The sequence below is a fragment of the Haemaphysalis longicornis genome, unplaced genomic scaffold (genome assembly GCF_048455015.1).
Source record: "Haemaphysalis longicornis isolate Haplotype H1 unplaced genomic scaffold, Haemaphysalis longicornis Haplotype H1 scaffold_12, whole genome shotgun sequence".
Taxonomy (NCBI): domain Eukaryota; kingdom Metazoa; phylum Arthropoda; class Arachnida; order Ixodida; family Ixodidae; genus Haemaphysalis; species Haemaphysalis longicornis.
The window spans coordinates 38290199-38301922 of record NW_027526225.1 but is presented as its reverse complement, the minus strand read 5'-3'; the positions used below and the strand labels follow the sequence as shown (position 1 = coordinate 38301922).

At 49.0% G+C, this 11724-nt stretch overlaps 1 protein-coding gene across 1 annotated transcript; it reads right to left on the bottom strand.

The window, feature by feature from the left end:
- Window positions 1-7655: 7655 nt before the first annotated feature.
- LOC144161561 (exonuclease GOR-like) lies at window positions 7656-9005 on the bottom strand. Its single transcript, XM_077692213.1, has one exon. It carries the CDS (start codon window positions 9003-9005, stop codon window positions 7656-7658), a length of 1350 nt encoding a protein of 449 aa, XP_077548339.1.
- Between the last annotated feature and the right edge of the window lie 2719 nt (window positions 9006-11724).

Below are 11724 nucleotides of genomic sequence, written 5' to 3'. Positions count from 1 at the left end.
GCAAGCGATATCGCGTTGCGAAATATGTACAAGCCCGGCACTTCTAGTGCGATGCCAAAGGTATAGAATAAAAGGAGAGACCAATAGCCGCGACGTCCCGATGATGCGATGGTGCTTCTATTTAGAAATATGGCGACTGATGAAGATGAAGCAGCTCGAGCGAGAGCTGCTCACGCGACTATGGGCACCAATGATGGTGATCACATCGGTGCAGCAATGATGACACCTATAAAGTTTCTACATATTCCGCGCCCACAACGAACCGGGGTCAGTCCGCTTCCATAAACTAACAAGTTCGTTCCGATCCGATCCGGTAGGGCAGTGAGACGGCGAAGCAGTCACTGTGGCCGTCTTCTGAGCACACGCCAAGTCTGTCGATGCGGTCCACGTAGCCAGGTCAAAATTCGAAGCCCGTCTTCGACGGTCTTGTACCCTGATGTAAGTTCAGGTTCGTTCGCTGCGATCTCAAAATAGTGCCTTGGAGGCTTCCGCTGTTTTCTGGAGTTCTGGACATTAGTGATACGATTTTCGTTGTGACGTGCCTTGTTGTTCAGATGTTTTCTGCGGTGTATCGTTTTCTTTAGAAGCGATTGCCGAATATGTGCCGCGGCCATCTTTCTCGCATACCTTTCAAAAACGCTCTCAACCCGCTCTCCAGCGTCGTGCATCGGTTTTCCTTTTTGTGTCGTATCTTGCCCTTGAAGCTCTCCAGGTTCCAAATTCATGGTCTCCCGCTTGATATATTCGCAATACGGAGATTCTGCTGGCGTCATGAGGTTCGATGACCTTCCGACGGTCTTGTTCATGGACATCTCGGCCGACTCTTTCAATGCTCGCGAGAGTAAGGCACCTTCAGTTTCAAGGTCTAGTGGAGACAATGAATATGTCGCATTCTCAAGTCCTGTTTGCGATGGGAAATCTGGCTGAGGTGAGGTTTCTGGTAATAAGTCATGTTCCGCGGGTGTGTCCAAGTCGCATGGATCGTAGCACTGTTCAGTCATTGTAAAAAACTCATTGAAGTTATTTGATAAATGCAAGGTCTCCATAATTTGGCACTTTTCTTTGGTGTCACATTTCTTATCTTTCAATCGGTAGTACAATCGGATCATGATATGCGTCATTTCGTCTTCATAGTCAATGTTGGTGGTAAATTCCTGGTCCAAATCTTCGATATCAATAAGCGGTTCGATCTCCTCATTCAACAACCTCAATTCAACTTCATTTTTCCGCAGCTGGCTCAGAAAGCTTGTTAACACCCCGAAAACATCAGTGATCGTTACGGACGAGTCTAATATTGCTTTTGCGTTTCGACACAGTTCTCGTGCGATTAACCGCCTTTTTTCTCTTTCACTCTTCAGTTCGTGGAGGGTCATCTTACATTGAAAAACACCCTGTTCGTGCATAAAAGGTAGTTCGTTTTTTATTGCGCGATGCGCTGCGGCACCCCTCTCACCTTCTGCAGAATCGCTTTCTAGATCCATCGAAGAAAATGCTCAAAAGGGAGGATGTCTCGTCGTCTTGTCTTCCCATCGCGTCGGTCGGCCATGGGTAGCACCATCGTCGATATGTCCATCAAACGTTCCGTCGTCGGCTTCGAGGGGTCCTCCTTCTCGTAGGCCAAAGTTCGGATGAATCCGAATCGCACTGGGCCTTCTTCCCGGGTTTATCGGCACCAAAATATAGAATAAAAGGAGAGACCAAGAGCCGCGACGTCCCGATGATGCGATGGTGCTTCTATTTAGAAATATGGCGACTGATGAAGATGAAGCAGCTCGAGCGAGAGCTGCTCACGCGACTATGGGCACCAATGATGGTGATCACATCGGTGCAGCAATGATGACACCTATAAAGTTTCTACAAAAGGTTAATTGAACGCGTCCATATGCCGGGCCCCATTTCTAAATCGATCTAAAAGATACCAATCCACTTTTATTTACAGAGATACTTCTCAGAGAGTTGGCCTGAGAGAACAAGTTCCAGTAAAGGAATCACGGGTCCTGGAAAAAACAGCGGCATTGCTAAAGATCAAACCCGCGGACGTTCACTCCAAAATCCACAAGGCCACCCATGGGCCTACGGTGATAAAGGAACATGAACGAACATTGTTCCAAGCTTGTTAGGTTGTGCGCGCAAACGCAGGCCTCGTACCGACAAGGAAGCGGAATCTTGCGTTTGGCAGTTTAGGAATACTGTTCAGGAATTATCAAACTCCGCGCATCCTCGCTTGGCATTCAGGCCTCGATCTCGACTTTTCTTTGCGGGAAAGGTTCAGCCAGAGTCCTTCAATGCCTTTCTGGTCATGAAACTTCGCCGTCACGCTATGGCAGAGCTTCGTTCGCTGCCGCGCCGCGGCGCTGGTGTTGATCGGAGGGCAGCCGGGGGCGTGGTCAGAGTGCGTTTGGCAGCGAACGGACCACGAAGTAAGATAAAACAGACGCTCGCCGCCTTATCAGCTGTGCGCTCTCGCTTTACGTGTCGTGGGCCGCTCAAATGGACGTATCATTTTGTGAGTGGCGAAAAAATTTGTTGCGAACGTGCATCCTGCTACAGCGTTCATGCCTGCCGGTCTGGCTACAGAGCAGCGGTAGCCGCCCGATTCCCTCCGATCTGCGGTTGCGCCCCTCGCAGTAGCCTTTGTCCCCGTACGAAACTTGGCCGGGAGTTTCATGACCAGATAACTATTGAAGGACTCTGGTTCAGCCTTCACAGCAGTATTTTTCATTTTTAATGACAACAATAAGCGGCGTGCAGGACCTGGATTATAATGCCTCGGACTCCCCGAAACAGTGACACCTGGACTAACGCTCCTTACAGGGTGGGTCAGCTTCTACGCTGTGCTGTCTCGTTCTTTGTCTTTCGCTTCTCTTTCTCAAGAAACAAAGATCGGGAATAACCGCACGAAAGCCTCTTACCATTTCGTTGGGAGATAGCTCCTTTAAAAAAAATTGGCCGCGTATCTGCTCTTTTGGTAGCAAATGTCGACGAAAGACGGTCGTCCTTCATCGACATTTGCGAAGGGAATGCCTCCCTTCGCTTTCCCGCTCACCTCTTATGCTGTTCCTCTCCCGTCGCGCTCTGCCCAAGACAAGCGCACCAGATGTTTGCTCAAATTAATTTAAATTGCACCGTGATTTAAATTTACCGCGTTCCACTGCTCTAGGCCAGATGCTTCAATGCCAGCGCTGCCGTACTGCGGCGACGCGCGTGAATCGAGGCGCCCTACTTCAACGTTTATAGAACCACGTTGCCCTACTCCCCGTACGTTCCAAGCGGAACGTGGAACCTGTCTAGTCGAACCTTTCTTAACTGCTGCCGTTTGAATTCTTAATAAAATGCCGCCAGGAGCTATAGCAGGCGACGGAGTGATGTTTTTAAAGACGATAGCGTTTCTTAGGCTACCTAGACGCAGAAATTTTGGTCTATCTGTATGTCTGTCTGTATGTGACTCGATTGAGCCACCCGGCCAAAGTGAAATAAAAGCCCCGCAATAGTCTTATATACCCACAGACAAATCTAAACGTCTAAGTCCGGTGCCAATGTTCATACTTGTCAACATTGTTGAACAAGAACAAGACATTACGCAAATAAGGCAAAAACGAATACATAAGTTTTATTTACAGTGTTCCTTTGTAAAAAATATATGGATGCTTTATTTGTGTGAAATGAAATACATTCACTGCGGAAAAAAAATTCCCTCCGTCGCCTGCTGTTGCCCGCGCCACTATAGCTTCCGGAGGCATTTTAAGAAATCAAGCGGCAACAGCTACGAAAGGCTCCACTATTTTTTTTTTCTTTATTGCCTGTCTTCGGTTTACACAATAAGAACAAAAAAAAAAGGATTACAAAGCGCGAAAAGACATCAGCACGCCACTTGCTAGTGCGCGCTTGTTAAAAAGGCCGAAGCCATGCCACACTTTCCAACACATTTAACCAGTCAGGTGGAGATGGTTGGGCTTTGTACACTTCTAAGATCTCCCGTACACTCTGGCAGAACAACTCTCTGCTCGGTTTCACATCTACATCATTATGGCGAACTGCCATTCGAGCTTTCCATATACTATGCAGAGCCAGCAACATCAAAAGATCATACGGGACGCCGCCGTAGTTGTCAACGGCCAAGAACCTGATTCCATGGCTATCCAACGGGAAATCCTTTTTTAGTGTTCTCTGCAAAACGGAACACCCCGTCCCAACAGTCTATGAATGCGTGCTCTACTGTTTCTGGCTTTTTACAAACCAAGCAGTCAGGCCCCCACTAGATAGGTTCCGCATTCTGCTTGGAACGCACGTGAAGTAGGGCACCTCGATTCACGCGCGTCTCCGCCGTACGGCAGCGCTGACATCGAGGAACCCGGTCTGGAGCAGTGGAACGCGGTAAATTTAAATTGACTTAAACAAACCTTTAGCGTGTTTATCTTGGGAGGAGCGTGACGGAAGAGAAACAGCATGAGAGGTGAGCGGGAAAGCAAAGGGAGGCATTCACTTAGGCGAAAAGCAAAAACGCTCGGGTGTGTGAGATTCGGCGCACGTTAAAGATCCCGAAGGGGTCAAAATTAATCCGGAACCCTCCACTACGGCGCGCCTCATCGCCTGCGTTGCGTCGACGCGTTCAACCCTACAGTCAATCAATCAGGCATTCACTTGGCAACTGTAGACTAAAGACTGTCGTCTTTATTTATTTATTTATTTATTTATTTATTTATTTATTTATTTATTTATTTATTTATTTATTTATTTACCTCAAGAGGCATTACATAAGGGGAGGAGGAGGAGGAGAAAAGCGAAAGGAAAGGCCGAGAGGTTATCCAGGCTAAGAGCAAGGTGGGGTTATACAGTAATCAGTGACAACCGCAATTTTTTAACAAGAAAAGAAGAAGACAAGTAAACATGCGCAGGATACACAGTCGGTCAACCAAAATAAGCAAAAAACAGCACAGCAAGGTTTTCACAGGCGAGCACATTGAAAAAGCTGCACGACACGTTATACAGCAGCAAAAAAGTGGCAATGGCTAAGATTGTCCAACGCATTCAAGGTAAGCAAATAATGCAGACTGGAAAGATGATTGATGTGTATGCGTTATAATGCTGGCAGGCAGAGCATTCCACTCGGTTATCGATAATACAAGGGGGGAGTATTGGTGTTTTTTTTTTTTTTTGTGCGAGAAAATATAGGTTCTATTTTATGGTCGTGGTCAACGCGTGCGGAAATGTACAAAGCAGGGTGAATGAACGTTTGGCGGACCGGCGAATCACTGTGATATAATTTGTGGAAGAAAGATAACCGGAAATATTTTGTGCGCATGGCAAGAGGTAGGAGATTTAATTTTTTCCTAATGAATCACACACTTTCATAGCGGGAATAACATGACAAAATAAATCACGCGGCTTTGTTTTGAACAGATTCGAGCGTAGCAGTAAGGATTGCTGTGTGGGGGTGCCATACTATGGAAGCATATTCTAGGGTTGGCCGGATAACAGTATTGTATGCGTGAAGTTTGATGTCTTTGTTTGCAAGTTTCAGGCGGCATTTGCAACGAAAGGAGCAGATAAGAGGACATTTTTTTTCTGCACTGGATGTATTTCATTTGCTATCGCAAAAATTAAGTATCCATGTTTTTTTTATATAGACACACCACATATATTACTTATGCATTGATTTTCTGCCTTATATTTGCGCAATTCTTTGTTCTTGTTCAACAATGTTGACAAGCATGAACATTCGCACCGGACAAAGACGCATAGATTTGGCTATGGGTATTTATAAACCTATTTTGCAGCTTTAGTTTCACATTGGCCGGCTGGCTGAATCGAGTTGCAGACAGACAGACAGACAGACAGACAGACAGACAGACAGACAGACAGACAGACAGACAGACAGACAGACAGACAGACAGACGAAAATTTTCCCGTTCAAATAGGCCAAGAACGACTATCGTCTTTAAAAATCCAACGCCCTTTTTGGAAGAAATATGGCTGAAACGCGAAGCTTGCTTCGCTAGAAATGCAGAGTCCACAATCCGACCAGCCAAAGTGCAAATCTACGAGAACGTCGGGCTCACCGAATGTGATGTTATGATTTTCTGTTAGCTACAGCAGAAATGAGAGTGGAAGAAGAGAGCGGAGTTGGTCAGGGAACAAACGCATGTTACAGTCCTATGAGTGGAAATTAAGAAGAAATGGGCGTGGGCAGGGCATGTAATGTGAAAGCAAGATAACCGTTGGTCATTGAAGGTAACAGAGTGGATCCCCAGAGAAGGCACGCGTGGCAGGGGCGGCTGATAGCTAGGAGGATAGATCAGATCAAGAAGTTTGCAGGGATAAATTTATCGCAGTTAGCACAGAGCCGGTACAACTGGAGACCCATGGGAGAGAGGCCTTTGCCCTGCAGTAGACGTAGACAGGACGATGATGATGTTGTTGTGGATGATGATGATGATGATGATGATGATGATGATGATGATGAGGATGATGGGGGGTGGTGGTGGTGGTGGTGGTGGTGGTGGTGGTGGTGGTGGTGGTGGTGGTGATGATGAAAGCAGTAATGAAAGTCGATCTTGTTGGTATGGTTACATACTTCGAGCAGAGCTGGCACGGCGAGGATAAAAAAAAAGACGTGCACAGTCCCCGACTCTCAACCGAAAATTTATTCAAAGGGAAGGAATTGAATTTATTATTCAATTCATTGGCTGCGTACATCGACAAAGGCAGCTGCAAGAATTTTTCGTTCGCCCTTTCCCAATCGCACTCCTGAGACCAGCAAACCTACTTTCTTGCCCATGACCAGGTGTATGTGTATATACCTTTTTTTCGTTTGAATAAATTTTGGTTGATATTCAGCGCCTGTGTTCGTACTTTGTCCCCGTCATGTTAGCGATGTTTGAAGTATTCTACCAATTAGCTCTTGCCCATACGCTGTTAAATCTATCTACTAGTTTGGGATTGGGTGATTTTAATGGGCAGATTCGCTCAGCTCACCGTTCTGCTCTGAAGACCCCTTTCCCTTGATCCCCTCAGACAAGCTCTGGGAGAAGGCGCTGGGCAGCTCGGACTTGGAGACCCAGAAGTCTCTCTCGGAAAGAGCTGCCGTGGTCATCGGCAGGCTGCGGCTGTCGGTCACCGAACGCACTTAACCGGGCTTTTGAATAAAGTGTTTTCTCTCTCTCTCTGTCATTGATTTAGACTTTGGGTGACATTCTCATCACAAAGATAAGCGTTTCATCATCATCATCGTCATCATCATCATGATGAGCCCTCCCGTCGTGTAAAGTTGGATTTCCTGCTCCGAGTTTCATTAAAATCACCATGTGCCCTCTTATTTTTTTTAGAGTGCGTTTCACCATCGTCATCGTTATGATGATCATCATATACCCTTGGTTCGCTTTCCTGCAGTCCGTTTCTGGCGTTATGTTGCCATCAGTAAGGTATACAAAGCTCAGCTTTCATAGCTGGCCCAAGTGTCATAGCTAAGGTTTGCTGCTGTGAAACCCACAGCCTAAAAGACCCACAGAATGTGGCGTTGTTCGCAGACGACACAAAAACGTGTGCGGGCACGCCAAATGCCGCGCGGCAAAGAAGGTTCAGCTTCCATAAAAAAGGCAGTGGAACAGCCGTGGTGCTGATGTATTTCCACCAAAACGTCCCTGGGCGCTGCAGTCTCAGTTGTACGGCGGGGCGAGGCCACGTCCAGCCCCTCCGGCCCAGCCCGTGCGCTGCTGGTGGTGGTCGCGCGCCGCTTTCCAGAGCACCAGCTCCATGCAGGCCCTGGCGTCTTCCACGCTGTCGTGTCCCCTGGGCCCCTGCTGCACTTCCCGGTTCAAGTAGGCCGCGACCAGCGACCGCAGCGAGCGCCGGAAGGGCAGGCCGCGGTGGTGCGGGAAGACGATCGACGTGTCCACCACAGAGTCGTGAAGCAGCTTTAGCACGCGCAGGTCGTTTTCCAATCCGTGGCCGACCAGGATCGTCGAAGCGGTGAATAGGCGAAGAAGCACCGACTGCACGTCCTGCAGCGTGGTTCGTACGTTGCGGAGCGTCTCGGCCGTCACGCCGCTGAAGGGCGTGTTGTAGTCTAGCACGGGACTTCCGGGCTTCACGTACGAGTCGTAGACAGTGACGCCGTTCCATCCCACCACGCTCACCTTGACCACCTCGAGGCCGCGGATGGTGAAACACATCTCGCAGTCCAGGGCGAACACGCCGCCCGTGACGCCGTACCGCGCGCGCGTGCGCACGAATCCCCCCGCCGGCATGTCGCGCCTCTTACGCAGCCCCTGGGCGCAGACGTGATACTGGGAGCGCTGGCAGCCGAGCTCGTCCACCGAACGGCGACAGCAGCTGAAGATGCGCCCGATGCGCCATCCCGTGTGGAAGTGGCAGACGGTGCAGGAGTAGTACTCGCCGTCGGGCGTGATGTAGAAGGTCTTGCCGCAACGGCAGCACGTCTTGCGGGTCGAGTTGGCCGCGCCGCCCTGCATCATCCACACGGCACGGCCGGGCTTTCCTGGGCACGGGCGCGGGTAGCCGCAGCGGTACAGGGCCCGAGGGGAGAGCCTGTAGCTCAGCAACTGCTGGTACAGATCGTCGGGGCAGAGCGGAAGGCGCCAAGTGGCTAGCAGCGGGCTCACGAACACGGGCGCAACGGAGCGGAAGAACGGCACCGAGACCTTCTGGCAGTCACTCTTGGCGGGCGCGAGCTCCCGCGATCCACCGTGAGCTGAAGCCGCCAGAGCTTCTCTCTTGCCTTCGGAATCCGCGTCCGGAATGGTGCCGTTGCTGTTCCTCTTGACGGCGTTCGTCTGCGACGGGTACTTGCGGTTGACATCCCACTGGTGGTCCTCCAGGTCATTCAGATCCTCCCATGAGTCCTCGCTTGTTTCCGAGCCCAGCTGCTCGCCTTCGTCATCCTGCTTTCCGGGCACCAGGACCACCAAGAGAATGAGAAGACCGAGGATGGCAGTCAGGAACGTCACGGGCGAACAGGCAGTCAAGAAGAGCAGCTGAACAGCCATGGTCCTGCGTCGATGCGCTCCTAGCCCGCGGCACAGCAGGCACTGGATCCCTGGCCGCTAGGACTGCCGCGAGAGCCGATGCGATGAGCGCGTGCCGGCGTGACGACGTGCAACCGTCGTCTTCTTCGTCACACAAGCTCTCGCGAGCACGCACCCGCACGTGCATCTGCATAATCATGGTCATGCACTGTCCCGCCGGAAATTCAAATGGCAGTACCTTTCCCGTGGATCACACCACAGGATAATGGGTAGCATCATTCTGTAGACGAGACCGTGCACAGGGTACTGTTCGGCTTGCTTTTGTGGAGCGTACCACAATGTAGTTGAGCCTCATGCATCTATACCGAACTGAAACATACTAAACCCCCTTTTTGTACGAGTCATATCGCGTAGAATTGACTTAATCGAACATTTTACAGTAAAGAAATTTACTTCGAAGAAACAGGAACTCCAAATTTATTGGAGCTCAAACCCTGGCCGTTAGCGTCAAATCCCCGGGACTCCGGGGACACTGCGCCACGGAAGCTGGTGATCAATGCCCCTTTACCAGTAGCTCAAAGCGGAACATCACACTCTGGTCGGATTCGCAAAACACAGCTGAACGTGGTTCTGTGGTCTGCTCCACAGAATAGGCAGTGCGAAGTAAAACCACACGAAGCCGCTGATATGGGCGGTTCCCGCCTTCCATGAAAGAAATGCCGAAGAATAAATGAGGCGTTCGTTTTATGAGCCAGACCTACCTAACGCGAATTTGAGAAACAAGCGGAAGTTTGTTATCGGGCCAAAATGCAGAGCCGTCAAAACTATTATATGATATATTTTCAATTCCAGCTAGGGGAATTTTATGGACACAAGTAATTAAAAATTATGCCGTGAATTTGAGCATTATTTTGGTGACAAGTTTGGATTTGGCTCATATTGAATTGACACACTCAAGTTTATGCTGCATTCTTATGAAAACTTTATTTAAATTGACTTTCAAGCATTGTGCGATCAATTGAGTTTTGATAGAAAAGCCATTAAAAATATGCACCAGGGCCGTGAAACAGCAGGATCTGCCTCATTTTCTGTGCGAACTACTATCTGCGTACAGGTTTTCAGGGCTTTATCTCAACTATTTTCTAGCCACTTCATTTTTAGGGGAAATTTGCCAAGTTTTTCTTGTCACTGCAACCTTTCCCGACTCAGTTTCGGTTTGTGGATCTGGTTCATTTCGAAAAAAACGCCTCAAATGTTTGTACGCACGGTGGTAACGCGGTGGCCTATTATAGCGAAAATGTTATTGGATGAAGTAGGGGATAAATGTGCCCTTCAAGAGTGGCTACCTATATAGCAGTCAAGATTTTGTGGCAATAGCCTGGGGGCAGGCAGTCGTACTCTACTGGAAGACTCTACGGAATACTCTACGAGAATAGTTGAATTGCCCGCCGCTCGTATCCGCCGCTCGTAGCTCGCCAGCCCTTCCAAATAACATTTGAACCAATCTTAATCGTGCTCCCAAAGACTGCTAAATAAAGACTGCGTCACTCTGAAGCCTAATGAATTTGTTTGTACTGAGCTTTCTTGAGTTCAGTTCAGTCATTTCTTAGTTGGAAGTGGTGCCTTGACTGTCGTGCTCGTTTCTACTCGTACGTCGTTGTGCGCCTTTGGTTTTGTAAAATCTACTTCCGCTTCTAAATGTTGAAGTGGCAGCACCCTCACAGCGGATATCCACCTCTACATGGAATTGACCCTTTCTGTAAATTCCGTGTTCCACCCGACCTAAGCAAAGCGTCTGAAGGTGTACTGCATCGTTTGCGTCTCAACGTGGCTTACACCTGAAGCTTCAAGTTCAAAATAGGGTGGGAGGATCCACCACTGTGCCCCACGTGCGCTGTGCGCGAGACTACCGAGCACTTGTTGTGTGTATGCCCGCGATTTTCCGCTGCGCGAGTTACAGCGGCGAGCTGCCTGTCTCGTGTTCGACGCGGAGCAAGCCTTCAGTTGTGTCACTTTCTTGGACCCTGGGACAACAATGACTCATATGTAGGGACAAAAATTCTTCTGCGTTTTTTGCGAGATTCAGGACTAGAGAAAACTTTGCAATTCTTTTATTGGGCGCATCGCTACGTCTGTACGCGTTTGCGTCGTCATGTACGCTTTGACTCCTTTTTCTTGTTAGGCGCTCTGCGCTTCCTGGGCTCCATTCACTCAATTTTTTTTTCTTTTCCTTAACTTTATTTCGAGTTTTTTCCTTGCATTACATTGCGTACAATTTTTATTTAACTTTTGTTTTCTCTCTATTGCTGTTTTCCCGGTCTCTCCCAGTCACTTCACTGCATTGTTACCATCCCCATCTGGCGTAGCAAGCACTGCCGCTAGCAGAGCTAACCTCTCCAGCCCACATTAAAGAGTTCTCTCTCTCTGTCCTTCCGCTTCTTCGTCTTCTGGAGGTTCAAGAAGCCTAATGGCCGTTTCTCGCTTTTTGGCAACTCGACTTCGAACACACGCCCAACGTGGGTTGTGCGCATGCGTAGCTTTGCTTTGCTGGAATCGCTCGAGAAAGCTAGGGAGCGTGGAGAAAGTTTTCTATCATGACGACGAAGCTTCCCGGCGGAATTGAGCTGATGGATCTTCTAATTCTGCTGCGCGTGTCGTGTCGATGGTCGACATTTAAAGCGAAGCTTTCCATGCCGTACTGATGGCGTTCGATGTCGTGCCATAACACACTGCAGGAAAG